The sequence below is a fragment of the Poeciliopsis prolifica genome, unplaced genomic scaffold (genome assembly GCF_027474105.1).
Source record: "Poeciliopsis prolifica strain line A6 unplaced genomic scaffold, Auburn_PproV2 SCAFFOLD212, whole genome shotgun sequence".
In the NCBI taxonomy this organism is placed as follows: Eukaryota; Metazoa; Chordata; class Actinopteri; order Cyprinodontiformes; family Poeciliidae; genus Poeciliopsis; species Poeciliopsis prolifica.
In genome coordinates, this window is record NW_026562587.1 from 140,022 (window position 1) to 155,580 (window position 15,559).

General features: G+C 51.0%; 2 protein-coding genes and 1 pseudogene across 2 annotated transcripts; 1 reads left to right on the forward strand and 2 right to left on the reverse strand.

Moving 5' to 3' along the window:
• Positions 1 to 1,343: 1,343 nt before the first annotated feature.
• On the forward strand, positions 1,344 to 5,960 carry LOC129356956 (ribitol-5-phosphate transferase FKTN-like). The gene is given in 11 exon segments (XM_055026492.1): positions 1,344 to 1,549; positions 3,858 to 3,917; positions 3,986 to 4,186; positions 4,263 to 4,409; positions 4,481 to 4,611; positions 4,689 to 4,821; positions 4,886 to 5,021; positions 5,098 to 5,166; positions 5,169 to 5,230; positions 5,298 to 5,425; positions 5,708 to 5,960. Coding segments are annotated over 11 exon segments (1,383 nt in total). The 5' UTR covers positions 1,344 to 1,447; the 3' UTR covers positions 5,922 to 5,960.
• A 489-nt stretch (positions 5,961 to 6,449) lies between these two features.
• Positions 6,450 to 7,165, reverse strand: LOC129356961 (ubiquitin-fold modifier-conjugating enzyme 1-like; annotated as a pseudogene).
• A 687-nt stretch (positions 7,166 to 7,852) lies between these two features.
• On the reverse strand, positions 7,853 to 15,352 carry LOC129356962 (YTH domain-containing protein 1-like). The gene is given in 19 exon segments (XM_055026496.1): positions 7,853 to 8,219; positions 8,222 to 8,359; positions 8,430 to 8,590; positions 8,593 to 8,617; positions 8,864 to 8,926; positions 9,007 to 9,046; positions 9,119 to 9,155; positions 9,250 to 9,329; positions 10,481 to 10,635; positions 10,705 to 10,789; positions 10,860 to 10,977; positions 11,079 to 11,187; positions 11,296 to 11,390; positions 11,482 to 11,544; positions 11,662 to 12,037; positions 12,106 to 12,287; positions 12,290 to 12,370; positions 12,505 to 12,606; positions 15,152 to 15,352. Coding segments are annotated over 19 exon segments (1,980 nt in total). The 5' UTR covers positions 15,180 to 15,352; the 3' UTR covers positions 7,853 to 8,177.
• Positions 15,353 to 15,559: the final 207 nt, after the last annotated feature.

Consider the following 15,559-nt stretch of genomic DNA (forward strand, 5'->3'; position numbering starts at 1 on the left):
TGTAGATGTGAATTTATGTGTGTGTGTGTGTGTGTGTGTGTGTGCATGCGTGCGTGCGCGTGTGAGACAGTGTGTTGCTGACCCTTCTGTGATGATTTGGACCTGGTTCTGACCGGGAGCAGAGAAAATGCTCAGATTAATATTCTGAGCATTTTCATGAGCAGATTATAATCTGGTCTCCTTCCCCACACAGACTCAGGTTCTCTTCCAGAAATAAACCCTGTTCATTAATAAATGTGACCCCGACCTCTTGCTGATGAGATGACCTAGATGACCTCTGACCCTACATCACCTTCTGCTCTCAGGTTCCATCTGCTGCTGTCATTTAGAAATCAGTCGTGGTTCTGACTTATTACGGTAAATAGATTCTTTCTGGTTCCTTCCAGAACTTTTTCTTATGATCCTGCTGCAGTTTGGACCAGAACCGGGCCAGCTGCTTGTTGCCTGGATGACTCTAGTCTCTGTCAACTTGTTTGGTGTGGAAATACATTTTACTAAAAATGAAATTATAGGTGAAATAAATCAAAACTGGACCTTTATTGATAAAATAACATAATCATACAGAGTGAAAATTGTCTCAAAATACCTGTGTGTGTGTCAAACTGGATTTGTCATTCATTAGTAACTTTGGATGGTTGTAACTCAGTTCACTTGTAAATATGTGGTCAAATGCACAAATATGAAGAAAAATAAAAGTACACACACATTTACAATTTCTACAAATGTTGTAGTTATTTACAAATTCAAATCTTCTTCTATGCCTTTTATTTGTGCATCAATGCGTTGGTGGAAAGCTGCACATCTGAGTTTTGCTTGGAGTTTGTTGGAAGCTGAAATAAATCTCAAAAATCTTTCTGCACTGTAAGCGGATCTGTTTGGTCTACTTATCTAATGTTTGTAGGTTTGGATTCCTAATTATCAGATTTATGAGGGTGAAGTTAAAAAATCTGTGTGTAGAAATGTAACATCTGTAGAAATTGTGTGAAATTTTAATTTGTCATTTCGTCATATTTGTGTAGATGACCACATATTTACAAACAAACTGAGATGCACAGTCATTTTCTTTCTGCGTTTCATTAATCAAACAGATAAAACCATCCAAAGATGCTTATGGATTATAGATCCATAACTCCTCCTCAGGTATTTTGAGACAATTTCTCTGTTACTGAAATGAATAGATGTATTTATAACCCACCAGCCGTTCCTTTGCGTGTTGGATCAGAACCAGAGTCGGTTCTGATCGGCTGGGTCCAGCTCAGCAGAATTCAGTCATTTGATGAATGAAGTCACTCTTTTCAAACAGGAAGGCGGGACTTTTACTGTGAAGGGGCTGGCAGGAAATGAGCAGCTTCTTCTCGGCTGAACATTAAAGATGGCGCCGGACTGTTTCCAGCCGTCGCCGCGTTAGGTCAGCTCGGTAGTGACGTCATGAACGGCTCGGTCCCGGATGCCTCGTGTGAACCGAACCTTCGTGTTTGTGCTGCTGCTCGCCTGCAGCTGCACCTTCCTGCTGCTGCAGCTCTACTACTACCGGAACTACGTCAGCAAGGTGAGGGGCGGGACTCCCCGCTCAGGTAAGATGTGCTGTGTTAAAGAGAGTCCGTGTTCACCTGAATGGGTCACCTGATGCAGAACAGCTGGTTCCGGTTGGTTCTGGTTCCGGTCCAGATCCTCAGCCTCACCCCCTCTTCTGTTTGAGGAATTTGGACCGATCAGAACAGTTCTGTTGGTTCCTGCACGGTAGAGGTGGAGGCATGAACTCCTCCTCAACTCGCTGGCCCACAGGGGGCGCTGTTGGCTGAGATGATATTTTGCAGCTGATGCGTTCAGACCAACCCAGGACCAGAATCAGACTCCGGTCCGTTTGTCTCGGAAGCCCTGGATGCAAGTTTGGATTGACTTAAAACCGAACTGTCTCGGTCCGGTTCTAGTGGACTCTAAACCGGTCTGAATGCAACTGACCAGAGACGCTTCAGCAGCAGGAAGTTAGCGACGGTGCAGGGCATTCTGGGTAATATATTGCTCTCAGTTGTCATATCGACGGGTTTGCGTGCCGACACCAAGCAAGGAAAAGCAAAATATAAATGATCTGAAGTTGTTTTACATTTGATCAGCTTATTGTCCCGTTGCCATGGCGCTCTGCAGCCGCTGTCATTTTTAACCCTTTAATAAAAAAAAACTGAACTAATTACCTGAATGTTTGATCATCATCATCAAACAGGATGGAGCAATTTGCTTAGTTCCTGCATCTTGACAGAAACCAGACCCGGATTTATATTAGATTTATATCTATAAACTGTTTACAGATTTATATCTATAAACTGTTACAGATTTATATCTATAAACTGTTTACAGATTTATATCTATAAACTGTTTACAGATTTATATCTATAAACTGTTTACAGATTTATATCTATAAACTGTTTACAGATTTATATCTATAAACTGTTTACAGATTTATATCTATAAACTGTTTACAGATTTATATCTATAAACTGTTTACAGATTTATATCTATAAACTGTTTACAGATTTATATCTATAAACTGTTTACAGATTTATATCTATAAACTGTTTACAGATTTATATCTATAAACTGTTTACAGATTTATATCTATAAACTGTTTACAGATTTATATCTATAAACTGTTTATATCTATCAGAAATAAAGGCGCTGCCATCGTTCTGTGATTCCTGCTCCAGATGGTTTAGTTTTGCTCCATCAACAAACTAATAATGTAGATCAGTGAAGAAATCCTAAAATCTGACACCGCTCCGTTTCCTTTTTGTGAAGAAGAAAGTGGCTGGTCTTCTTCAGAGGGTTGGAGTCGATTCCTTCAGTAGTTGTAGGTGCAGCGCCCCCACAGGCGACGGGGGGAACAGCTTTTTCACTTAGTTTCAGTGCAGTGTGAATGCGAACTACAGTTCTGAAAAGGTAACAACTTTAGTCCCTAATAGAACCGAGTCCACCGGACATCTGCTGTGAATAAACCCTTAGTAATTGTGTGGAAGGAAAAACTCAAGCTGCTGCCAGTGAAATACAGGAGAAGTTTTCAGAGACAAAATAATCTGTAGATTTTCAGATTATAACGGGTATAAAAATATTTAGTTTATATATATCAGAGCTGATTTATCAAATTGATGTTTAGTTGAACAAAAACCGACTTCTCTGAATCCCGTCCTGCAACAACAACACGACCTGACATGAAAACATGAGACTCGCTGTCTTTGTTCCTCCTCATGTGAAGGTGGCGCTGTTAGTAAATGAGACTGCCACAATAAAAGCATGAACAGTCCGAACCACTGATGGAAATCAAAACCGTCTCTGGCTTCACTGCTGATGCTCTAACATTTTAGGTTTATTTGTAACTTTTTTTTCGCACCAGTCGACAGACATAAATCATTTGATTTAAGATGCTGCGCCTCGCTGTCGCCACACCAAATAAACAGTTTGTTTACCTGCAGTACCTCGCTGACCACTAGGGGGTGCCCGCGGACCAGAGGCAAATTGAGAACCAACCTGAAAATCCGACCCAAAAGGTACCAGCAGAACCAAAAGGACAGGCTTAGGAATCCTGGGATGGTAGTCAAAGCCCAGATCATTTTAATTGAACCCTTTTATTTAACAAGTGAACAACCCAAAGTTCTGACCCGGTTACAGGACTGAACGCGGACCCAAACGGGTTGGCAGCAGGAAGTCCTAGCTCTGTAACTGAGTCAGTCCTGGTTCTGGTGCAGAACCATAGTCGGACCTTTGCCAGTGGAGTGAGAGTTCTGGACCCTCAGACGGGTTCAGTTCAGAGAGACCTGGTCTGATCATCAACTGGACCCGGACTAACGGTTCTGTGTGTTCTGCAGGAACGGGGCCTCCACCTGCTGGACCCCGCAGGTCATGTGACGTCCAGCCAGGTCCAATGGGTGAGTCAGAAACGGCGCCGACCCGGTCCGGCTCCACCAGACCCTGACCCGGTTTTCTCTATCTGCAGCAGAACCTGAAGAAGTTCTTGGCGCTGGCCCAGTTCTTCCGGATGCCGCTGTTCCTGGCCGACAGCGCCGCGCTCGCTCTGCTCTCCCAGGATGCTTTGCGGCAGCAGGACCTGGGGATGCGTGAGCCGCACTGCAGCTTCCTGTGCACCGGCCGGCCAATCACGTCCTTCGCTTTGTCGGCTAGCCAATGGCAGCTCAGCGTGAGTGCGCCGCCTTCAGGCTCCGGCTTCCTGACGGAGAACACAGCTTCCTGTTGACGCCTCCGTCTCTGTGCAGCCTGGCTTCCTATTGGCTGCTGAGCAGAAGGGCTTCCAGCTGCTGGAGGTGAGAGGTCGCGACCCCCGACTGGCCAGCCTGGACACCCTGTCAGGAGAAGAGATCCCGCTGCACTTCCTGTTCCGTCTCCACGGTTACATTATACATGTGGGTTCAGGTGCTGCCGGTTCTGGTTCTGGACGGTGTCGGGCTGCTGCAGTAGCTGTCCTTGTCTGCAGGTGGTGCTGCTGTACGAGCGCAGCGGGGGCTACTTGTGGCACGGCGCCCTGCGCCTCAAGGCTACCGCGGACCCGACCTTTGCCCCCTTCAGGCTGCTGGACTATGGGCGCCATGCCGGGGCCTACGATAGGTCAGCGCCTTCAGGTGGGGGTCATGTTACTGTGACGTCACCTGGATGTGACATCACTTCTGTGTCGCCCCCTGCAGGCCGGAACTGCTGCTGACGGTCGTGGACGGCCTGGACGTTCGCGTCCCGCGCAACATTTCCCGCTTCCTGGCGCAGCGGCAGGAGGCCCGGTTCCTGGAGTGCCGTTACCATGACGCCCACAGCTTCCTGCAGGTGGGTTCTGAGGTGAGCCAGGTGCGGAGTCATCTGATCTCTCTCTCTATCTCTCTGTGCGCAGCTCTACCCAGACGACTCGTCCGCGGCGGCGGTGGAGTTCCGGAGGAAAGCGAAGGCGCTGCTGAGGCTTGCGGCGCAGACCCTGGACCGGCTGGACGTCCCGTTCTGGATCAGCAGCGGCACCTGTCTAGGTAACTTCGGTTCCCGCCCCACCAGAACCACTGGGCCGGCCGCATCACCTTTCCTCTGGCTCTGCTGCCCCCTGCAGGGTGGTCCGGCAGTGCGGCGTCATCTCCTACAGCCGGGACGTCGATATCGGGATCTTCATCTCTGACTTCCGGCCCAAATCACGGCGGCGTTCCGCGATGCCGGGATGTCGCTCAAACACCAGTTTGGAAAGGTCCTGGTTCTGTTCTCAGTCGGACCCGGTCGGTTGGGTTTAGACTGAAGGGTGGTCTGCTTTTATTTTGAAGAGCAGGTGGGACAGTCTGGAGCTGTCCTTCCTGGGCGAAGACGTCAAACTGGACATCTTCTTCTTCTACAGAGACGGAGACGTCGTGTGGAACGGAGGAACGCAGGCGAAGAGCGGCAGGAAGTTCAAGTAAGAGTTCTACTTCCTGTTTGTCTCCATGTCCATCTAACACAGGGGTTAAAGTTCAGTCCTGGAGCCGCTGGGCTGCCCTGCAGACGGCGAGGTCACGAGGCCGTTTCATTCCTGTGTTTCGTACCTGTGGCTCGTTAGAACCTGCAGGAAGGCCAGCGGCCCTACAGGACTGGAGCTCGACACCCCTGCTCTAACAGAACCGGCCCGATCCAGAACCTTAAAAGCCTCTGGTTCTGGTTCTCAAGTCAGCAGAAGTTCATATTTCTTCTTCTTCTCTAGGTACCTCTTCCCTTCATTCTCCCTGTGCTGGGCGGAGCTTCTAGAGGTCAAAGTTCGTGTTCCATGTGAAACACTGGACTACGTGATGGCGAACTATGGCGCCACCTGGAGCGTCCCCGTGAAGAGCTGGGACTGGAAGTCATCGCCTAGCAACGTGATAGAAAATGGGGTGTGGCCTGTAGCGGAGTGGGCGGGGCTTATCCAGGTGTATTGAGCAGCTGCTACTGTCTGTCAAACAGGTTAAATAAAACTGTTGGGGAACCAGCGCCTCCTGCTGCTCATTATTATTCTCTTATTATTATTGGTGGAACAGTCGGGTTCCACCAATCAGGAACCTCCGTTCATGCTAAGGCGGGTTGGGCCCAGTTCTCAGAACCTTATGGGTTCCTTTTCCAGATCCCATTGATTTCAGAACCAATCAGAAAGTTTGGACCTTCAACAGACTGGTCGCTACACTGCTACTTCTGTGTGAAAAAACCAGAACCGTGTGATTTCAAGATCCAGGTTCAGTTTCGCTCTGAACCAGGACTCAGAACCTGACCGAGGAAAAAACCTGCAGATCCAGAACCAGGCCCGGTTCCTAGAGTGGTGCTGGTTCTGTTAACCAGAAACTGAACAGATTAAAGAACTCCAGAACCATCTGAGGATCCTGCATGACCCGGTGTGCAGTAACAGAACCAGACAGACACTCGAAACCGGAACTTTATTTTCTGAACAATTACAATGTCACAGCAGAAACCGGAAGTGTTATTTCTGTGGAACTTTGGTTCCAGCTGACAGTTCCAGAACCGGAACCCTGTTCATATGCCACCCCTCTGACGTCACTCAGCCACGTCACGCGGCCTCTCCTTGTGGACCACGTGACCTTTGCTGATGAGGTCCGGGATTTCCACGGCCAGCCAAGGCGCGAGCCCGAGCGCCATGAGGTGCGCGAGCCCGAAGCGGCACGTTGCGCGCCCACAGCGGGGCGAAGTGTTCGGTCAGGCAGATCTTCCCGCCTCGGAACATCTTGGCGGTCTTCCCGTCCAGCTCCGGAACCGCTACTTCCGGCGCTGTTTCCGGGTACGTCACCGGGATGTCGAACTCCACGCGAAACTCGTAGCGCAGCAGCTCGTGGACGAACCAGCAAGTCCCGGTCCAGCGCGTGCCGTCCGGGTTGGACTCCAGCCGGAACCAGTCGTTGTCGGCGGCCTTGTTCTGTTCCACGAACCGGATCAGAGCCTGGTACTCCTCCTTCAGCCGCTGCGGCCACAGTGCGCGCTCCCGCGGGCCCGCGTGCGTCTTCAGGAGCGGATTTGCGACACGGCTCTGCGCGTGGCCTCGTCCGCCATGGTGCCACGGTTCGGTTCGGTTCGGTGGGTTTGTGTCGGCTCTACTTCTCCCTGACGTGGAGCTGCGGCTCCAGAGAAACCGGAAGCTGCTGTAACCTTCGGAGCCCTTTCCGGTCCCTTCAAAGCAAAAGCCCCGGCGGGTTCTGAATGATGCTAACCGGATCAGAACCTCAGAGCTGCGAACCGAGCCGCGATGACGTCACTAACTCGTTCAAATGGTCAACATGAAGAACCTGCAGTCGGAGGTGGGTTTCAAACCGAACAGAACCAGGTTCTGATTCTGTTTGAAAGGAGCGGAACCGACCAACCCCGTCATCCAGTTCCAGTAGGGCCAAACACGACCTTTCTACCTTTCAGAACCACTGAGGTTCTGGACCTCTGACGAGGTTCTGGACCTCTTACCCCGGTCCAGCTTTTCTTACAAAGCCCAAAGGTATTCATACTCCCAGAAGTTTTAGATGGTTTTCAGATTTCTTCAATAATAAAGAACCGGGTCCAACCTGTCGGTTCTGAGTTATCTATATTAGGTCACATGCCCCCAGTAGGTCTGGTTGCTGAACCGGGTCCAAAAGAACTGGGTCGAAGTGCTTTCTCATTTGAAACTTGCATTTGGACTCTTTTCAAGGTTCTGAGTTCCCACTTAATGTGGGTCGGATGTTCTGATTCTGCTGGGTCTACAGTTCTGGACTGAGATCCGCTGAGGTGGTTGTGATCCGGATCATCAACATCATTTAGCAGGAAGGAGTCTCAGGCTCCGCCCCCTCTGAGCAGCCAATCAGCAGGACATCAAACAGGAAGTGACAAAATAGGCAGGTTTCAAGCGGAACATTAAAAAACTTTTAATATGAAGGATCCAACAGGAAACATCCAACCTTTCACAATAAAATCACTATCGTTTGTGTCATGTGACCCTTGGAAAGCCACGGCCTACTGTTGGCACCCAGGCTGCAGACTGACAGAGCATTCTGGGAAATGAAGTCACCATAAAAAGTTTGTATCAAATTAAAAGTTTGACCAAAGAAACTTTATTGAAGAAACTGACGCAAACACTGATGATGTCATCCTGCAGCTATTTATACATAATTTGAAAATGAAGGGGAAGTCAGACTGTCAAAATAAGAGCGGTCAGTTCCGTGAGATCACCTGCGGTACCGTCCCCTCTCCTTGTCCCTCTCTCTCTCCTGTCTCTGTCCCTCGCCCGCTCTCGCTCGCGGTCTCGCCGCGGCCCGCCGCGCTCTCGCTGTCGCTCACGCTCACGCCGGCTGCTCACCACTGCTTGCGTACGCCGCAGGAAGTCGTCCACTCGCATGTCGTAGTCGTGCTGCAGGACAGGAAACAGGAAGTCAGACCCAGAAGGTTTCCAGTCACTTTAGAACCAGATCAGAACTCACCGGGCTGGACGCGAAGGCGCGATGCTGCGGCACGCGCTGCTTGTCTCTGAAGCGAGGGGGCGGAGCCTCGTGTGGGGGCAGGGAGGGGTGGTGGTGGTGGAAGGCCTGGTGGGGGGGCGGCGGGGGGTGGCTGTGGTGGTAGTAGGGCGGGTGGTGGGGGGCTGCTGCTCCACGCCGGGGTACGCCGCCTGTCCACACAAACGGGAAGGATCAGTGGGTCGGGGGTGGGGCTTAGAACCGGTTCCGTCAGTGGGCGCCTCATGACAACCAATCAGAACGCTCTAGTTTAACTCCTCTCTGATTGGTCAAGTCTAAAGCAGTAAAACTTTGGATCCGAACAGAGAACGGCCCTGGCCCCGCCTCCAGGTGCACCTGCTCGGTGAGGTAGCTCAGCAAGTTAGCATGACTGACCCAATCAGAAACAAGAACCATACCAGAGTCTGCCAGGGAGCCGGGGGCCCCACGTTGTGGTGGTAGTCCCTCATGTAGTCGTAGGACTGAAACAGGTGAACACAGGTAGATGTCACACAGGTGAGTGCGCCGACAGCACGCCGCAGAGGCCACACCCCAAACTCACCCCGTTCAGGAAGACGTCTCGTCTAACGCTGGAGAATCTCCTGCATGAAGAAACATCACGTTTTATTTTCTACCTGAAACCGAGGCCCCGCCCACCGCCAGGAGAGTCTCACCTGTCCACCGGCTGGCTCCGGAGGTCCGGGATGAACCCTGGTGATGAGTAACAGTTAATGACAGGTGAAGAGGCTGAGCTAATTAGAGCTAAACTAGCATGCTAGCAGGCAGGTGAACAGGTGATCTGCACCTGGCCGCTGGTTGAAGTCAGGCGGGCCGTCGGCTCGCGGTCGCTTCCTGCCGTGAAGGTCATACTCTTCAGGTCGACGCCTACATGAACAAGTCCACAATTAAGACACACACACGCGGACAAAACCACACACACACACACACACTCAGCCTCACACACATCGAGGCAGGTACAGAATTCCCTGAGCGATGTCTGCAGGCACCTGACCGGGGAGGCGGGGTCAGAGCAGCCAGGTGCTGCTGCTGTCGTCGTCATGGTGCTGAACCCTGGTACGTTACCTGCTGCCGCTCTGATCCTGTCACCATGGCGACAGTTACCCGGTCCACAGACCTGCGCTCAGGTTAACGTCCTCCCAGCGGCGGTCCTGCGGGTCGGGTGGGTTCTGGTTCTGACCCTGGCTCTAGTCACACTCTCACTCACACAGGAAGGAAACAGAAGAAGCCTCTGGAGGGCGACATACCGCTGCTGGAGCCGTTAGGGACAACTAACAAACAGTTCCTCATCACGTCCATTACAGACCCTCTTATTTTGAAAGGGTGATGGTGATGATGATGGTGCAGTCCTGTTAAGCAACACCGAAAGCCCCGCCCCATTGAGCCCGAGCCCCGCCCCCTCCATACCAACAGTCCTGAACACAAGCAACCAATCAGGGCGTTCCGGCGTCCGTCGGCTCCTCCCCCCGGCGCCAGATCAGTCCATCGGCCCCCCTGCCCCCACAGTCTGCCCCAGCAGGGGGGAGGGGGGACAACACTGTCCTTCAGGTGGGGGGGCCCTGCTGTCAGTCCAAAAGTCCTTCGTTTTCTGTGATTTACCTCACAGAAAGCCAGGAAGCCCCGCCCCCAGCCCCGCCCACCTGCTCAAAGCCAAAACAGTTCCACCCCCCTCCCCCCCATCAGTCCATCGTCCTTTTATTCTGAAAGGTCAGCCACAGTCCGACTACCCGCCAACAACTTCCTGCAAAGACAAAATTTCATCATGAGAGAAATTCCATCTTGCGCCGCTCTGCCGCCGCCGCCGCCATCATCAGCAGCAGGCAGCGCTCCAATCACACATCAACTCCTCAATCTGGTGACCTCATCACGCCGCCGGGGAACTACTTCCTGCCTGACTCAAAGCTTCAACCAGAATGGCGCAACAACAAAGCGGCGCCGTGTCCATGGTCCGCAGCAGGTGGCGCCACGATGCGGCGGCAGAACAGGAAGCGGGGGGAGGAGCTCGGTGATTGGCTAACCTTCCCGGCTCGCGCTGCGGTGGGCGGCCGCGTGGCCGCAGCTCTGACGGCGTCTGGCCCTTCTGACGCACGCGCCGCGCCACGTGGTGCACGTCCACGCTCTCGTCCAGTGGGAACAGGGCGCACAGCTGGGCGCCCACCTTCGGCTGGATCTCCTGCAACAGAGCGCACGGTTGGAGAACCGGGACCAGAGCCGGAACCAGAACCGGACCGGAGGCGCTCACCTGGCCGTCCCGTCCGATCTTCACGGGTTTGTTGTCGTTCCAGGGGTTGAACAGGTGAGCCGTCTTGATGAAGGGCAGCTCTCTCCTGCAACACAGGGCTGTCAGAACCGGGTCCGACCAGAACGCGGTCGGTCCAGGTTCTGGAAGCAGCTGACCTGCAGAGCCAGTCGATCTTGAAGACTCCGCCCAGCATCTTGGCGTTCATCCCGGCAGGAAGAACCCAGTGGATCGGAGAACCGTCATGATGCGACTCTGATGACAGGCGAGCGAAACCTGCAAAAAACAGGAAGTCAGAGCCATGTAAACAGGAAGTCAGAGCCATGTAAACAGGAAGTCTTAGTGATGAGGAGGAATCGGGAAGCAGATGCAGGTACCTTGGAACTTGCCGCTCTCCCTGACGGAGAAGACGAGGATGACGCTGCGCGCCGACTGGAAGGCGGCGTTCAGTTTCTTCTCGTTGACTGGAAGCGTGGACCAAACGCCCTGAAGGCAGGTCACCATGGAGACAGAGCACAGGAAGCAACATTAGTGCGCGGCAGCTTCAGCGCCGCCAGCAGAGGGCGCCGCCAGCAGAGGGCGCCGTGGACCGACCTTCGCCTTGGCCAGGGAAACGTTCTCGTGGTTGTTGCTCTTGATGAGGAAGAAGCGGGCTTCCCGCAGGATGTAGCGCAGCTTGCTGGTGGGATCTGCAACGACAGAGGCGAGTTTCAGTCAGCGGATCGGAACCGCCGGGTCGGTACCGCCGGGTCGGTACCGCCGGGTCGGGAAGTTTCTTACTCTCCATTCCTTTCCGAACGGCTCGAACCGAGGACGACAGCTTCTCTCGCTTCTTCTCCGACCCTTTCAGAATAAAAGCACAGCACTGATTTCAGAATAAAAGCACAGCACTGATTTCAGAATAAAAGCACAGCATCGATTGCAGCTGCTGAAGTGAACGGCGGCCGCTGCCATTGTTACCTGAAGCTTCGGAGGCGGAGCCTGAGCGTCCCGACTCTCCGTCGGAGAAACTGACGGAGGAGGCGGAGCGAGAGTCGCCGGCCTCACTGCGCGTGTCATAGTCGTTCCCGTCGCCATGACGCTCATCGTATTCTTCATCCTCCTCATCTTCATCCTCCTTCTCTCCCTCCTCTTCCTCCTCTTCCTCCTCCATTCCCTCCTCCCCCTCTTCCTCCTGATTGTCTTCCTCCTCTTCCTCCTCCTCGTCTTCGCCGTGCGAGCCGGCGGGGGAGGAGCTTCCCGACGCTGGCTCTGAGCTGTACTCCACCTCCTCCTCTGATTGGTTGTCTTCGCCATGAGGGGAGGGACTCACTGGCCTCTCATCGCGCCGCAGCTTCTAAACACAAACAGGAAGTGAGCTGCGGCGTGAACGGCAGGCGGCACGCTCTGGGAGAGGGGCGTTACCCGGCTCAGAGCCTCCACGCCACGCTGCGATTCCCGGCGTCGGCCGTCCTCCGCGCCCCGAGTCCGAGGGCCCTCTCGCGCCCCGCGCCGCCCTTTACGGTCCTCGTAGTACTCGTGATGGTAGGCAGCGGCGTGGCGGCGCGGGCTGGACGCCTTCTTGGAGCTCAGCACTCGCTTCCCAAGGACCTGGAGGAGGCGTGGCCTGACGAGGGGCGGAGCCTCTTCACATCCTGGCTGTCCGATCGCTCGCTCTTCCTCTTCACTCCTGAGAGAGAAGACCGGCTAATGACATCATAGCCTCTGCTGTGTGCCACATCGTCGCTTACAGTGGCATCGTGTGAGGTCAGATTGAACCGATCCCAGAACCAGAACACAGTCCAGGCAGTTCAGGTTCTGTACCTTTCTTGTCGCTGACATCGCGCTCTGTCTCCGGATTGTAGAGTTCGTCATCCTGATCCGGCGCTTCGGTCAGCAGATCCTCCAGAACGTTCAGTTCCCCGTCTGAAACAGAACCGAGACACTGAGGATGTCCAAGAGACGCAGAGAGACAGAGACTGGACTCAAAGCCTCTCAGGGATGGTGAGGACATGTCCAGACAGGGACATGTCTCCAGCAATAATTCCTGAACCTTTTCTCCTTCATATTCCTGCATCTATCTGGACGTAAATATCGAGTGCTGTCAGTGTCTGGCGGGTTGGACGCCGCGCTGAGTCAGGAATATCAGAGGTCTGGAAAATCACCCAATCAAGCAAAGAATCTGGAGAACAGACACTTTGCTGTGATAAAGGCCACGCTTCACAGCCAGCAAAATGTTTTCAAAGATATGAAGACTTTCAGTTAACATGAACCACCTCTGCACTTTGCTGTGTGACAGAGTGCAGCAGGTGCTTAACTTAGCGAACCAATCACAGCAGGCATTCAGGTGATCACTTATTAATGATCAAAACATGAAAATGAAGGTTCTGGGGTTTTATGCACTTTTTGTCTCAAATGTTTGATGTTCCTGGTGTAATCTGTGCTCTCTGGGTTCATGCATATAATGTTAGCATGTGATGCTGGTTAAAACAGAGAAACCAGACTGTTTATAGATCTGCATTCAGAGAGAATACAGACATCTTTTACACATCCAAGCATTTCTGCTTTAATTTGAGTCTTTAAATACAAATTGGATCATAAATACGGGGCCAATTTTGGCTTCCTGCTCATCCTGCACTGAGTCGTCTGGCTCTGTGGACGTGACTCAATGCACAGTGAAGGCTCCTGTCACTAGCTGCTGCAGCTAACCGGCCAATACAGTAACATATGATCCCTCTGCTCCACAACAGCCCCCAGAAATCCCACTGAACATCTTTTCATGTGACCTGCAGAATCACAGCCGAGACAGAAAAACATATGAAGATAAATTAAAACCTGTCTTATTGTTTAATTTTACAGTAAAGAAATATGTTAGCTATTTAAGAACGCATCATATCTGGTCTGGTGTGTAACAACTTTATGCAGTTCAGCTGTGGAGTGACCAATAAAAATACAAACTTTCACTGACAAGGATTCATTTGGCTCAGTTATTATGCGTTCGATATCATTTTGATTATTATGAGATCTAAAGTTTCTGAGCATTTCATAAGATCCTGTAATAAAAGGAAACTGTTACTGTGATCATTCTTCCAGAAAATATTACTGAATTTTGTAACTATTTTGAACTGTAGGCAACCACTGAGCAAATCTAAACCATCAAATAAAATGACTGAAAAGTTCATTTTTTGAACTCTAAAAAATGAATATAGTGATTGTCGTCATGGCGACGGGAGCAGCGAAGCAGAAAGCCAGGCTCAAGTTTCAGGAAACCAGCTGAGACGTCAGAAGGGTTCCTGAGGCAACTGATGTTTTAGCACATTTGTATCTTTCTGTATGTTTTATACCTGGTAAAACCTGATTATTTTCAAAATGTACTATTATTGTGAAAGCCTCATCAGGATGCACATCCTAACTTATAAGACTGCATGGCATTTATATTTAAGTTTTGTCCTTAGAAAAATGAAAAGGCCTTCCAGCAGCTGCGGGTGCATCGAGTCTCCGTCTTCCCCACCACCGTCCTGCACAGACTCACAGCCTTGTTGAAAGTCCTGCTGCTCAGCAGCTCAGCTGCGTTTATGAAGTTTATCTCTGTTGTTCTTCAGTTTGTCCAGCAGGAAAACAATATCTGAGTAGTTCATGAAAAACTGACCCACAGCGTTCAGCAAAGAGTCAATGACCCTAACCCTAACCCTAATCTTAAAACAGCGGAGCCTTCTGGCTGATATTGGGGAAAGTATTGATTATCACCGATTTGATCACCTATTCTTTCAGAGTCCATCCTGGAGACCGGTTGCATCCTGCATGTTTTATTCTCTCCCTGGTTTTAGTAACAAACTTCTCAGCAAATCAATGTATCCAGATGCATTAAACCAGGGAGAGACTAAAACATGCAGGATGCCACTGGCCCTCAGGGGCCCACAGTGGAGCCCACTGGAAATGACTCAAAATACCCAACTCGGCGTCTGCATGGCTTTGTGGTGGCCAGTCACATTTACCAAACGCCACTCTTCTCACTAGGATGAACAAAGAAAACAACAACACGTGAATTGTTGTTTTCACGTTTATATTAGTTTCTAAACATTAGAAGCTAATATTTTTATTTCAAGTTGCATTATATATTAAGTTGTGTTACCGCGGGGCAATGTCGGGTTAGGTGGTCCATGTCAAGTGATCCCCAGCCTGGAGAAAGCTATAAACACCGCCTTAGAAAGAGAATCGCCTCTTGAAACGGATCATTTTCTACAGATGAACTGAAGCCGTCAGGAACAAAGACGCCGCCGTGTTGCTAATGCTAATAGCGTCCATTAGCTGCTAGCACCTTTAGCTCCGCTGCTGGTCAGTGATTCTCTTGTGTGCACCGACAGCTGTACATATCAGTTAGAGATATTGTGAATTTCGCGGGTGTTTGGTCAATTTTGATAGATAAATAAATACGTCACAGTGATGCTAATGCTAACAGCTAATGGCCTACCTTTGTCCTCGCGCCGGTCGGCCGCCATGACGCGCTCAGTGACGTTCTCCTGTCTCAAGGGCCGAAAACTGAGATGGACTGACAGGTTTTACTGGAAATAACACAAAACCACCAAGAAGACCAGTTAGACCATCTGGAGGAGTCAAATGGCCAACTGAGTCTGCGGCTGGTGCTGCTGCTTCTTGTTGTGGAGATAATGGCGTAAACAACGAGGTGGCGAATTACCGCCACCTACAGGTGAGGAGGATCAGGACAAGCAAGGCTAACAAACAAAACTTTATTCTCTTTATCAGCCCAGTTACGAATTAAACATGTATTTACATGTCAAATAAGCATTATTTAATATTCAGAATCCATGTATAACCGGCTAATTTTTAGCATCCATCTTTTAGTTTTTATTCTCACAAT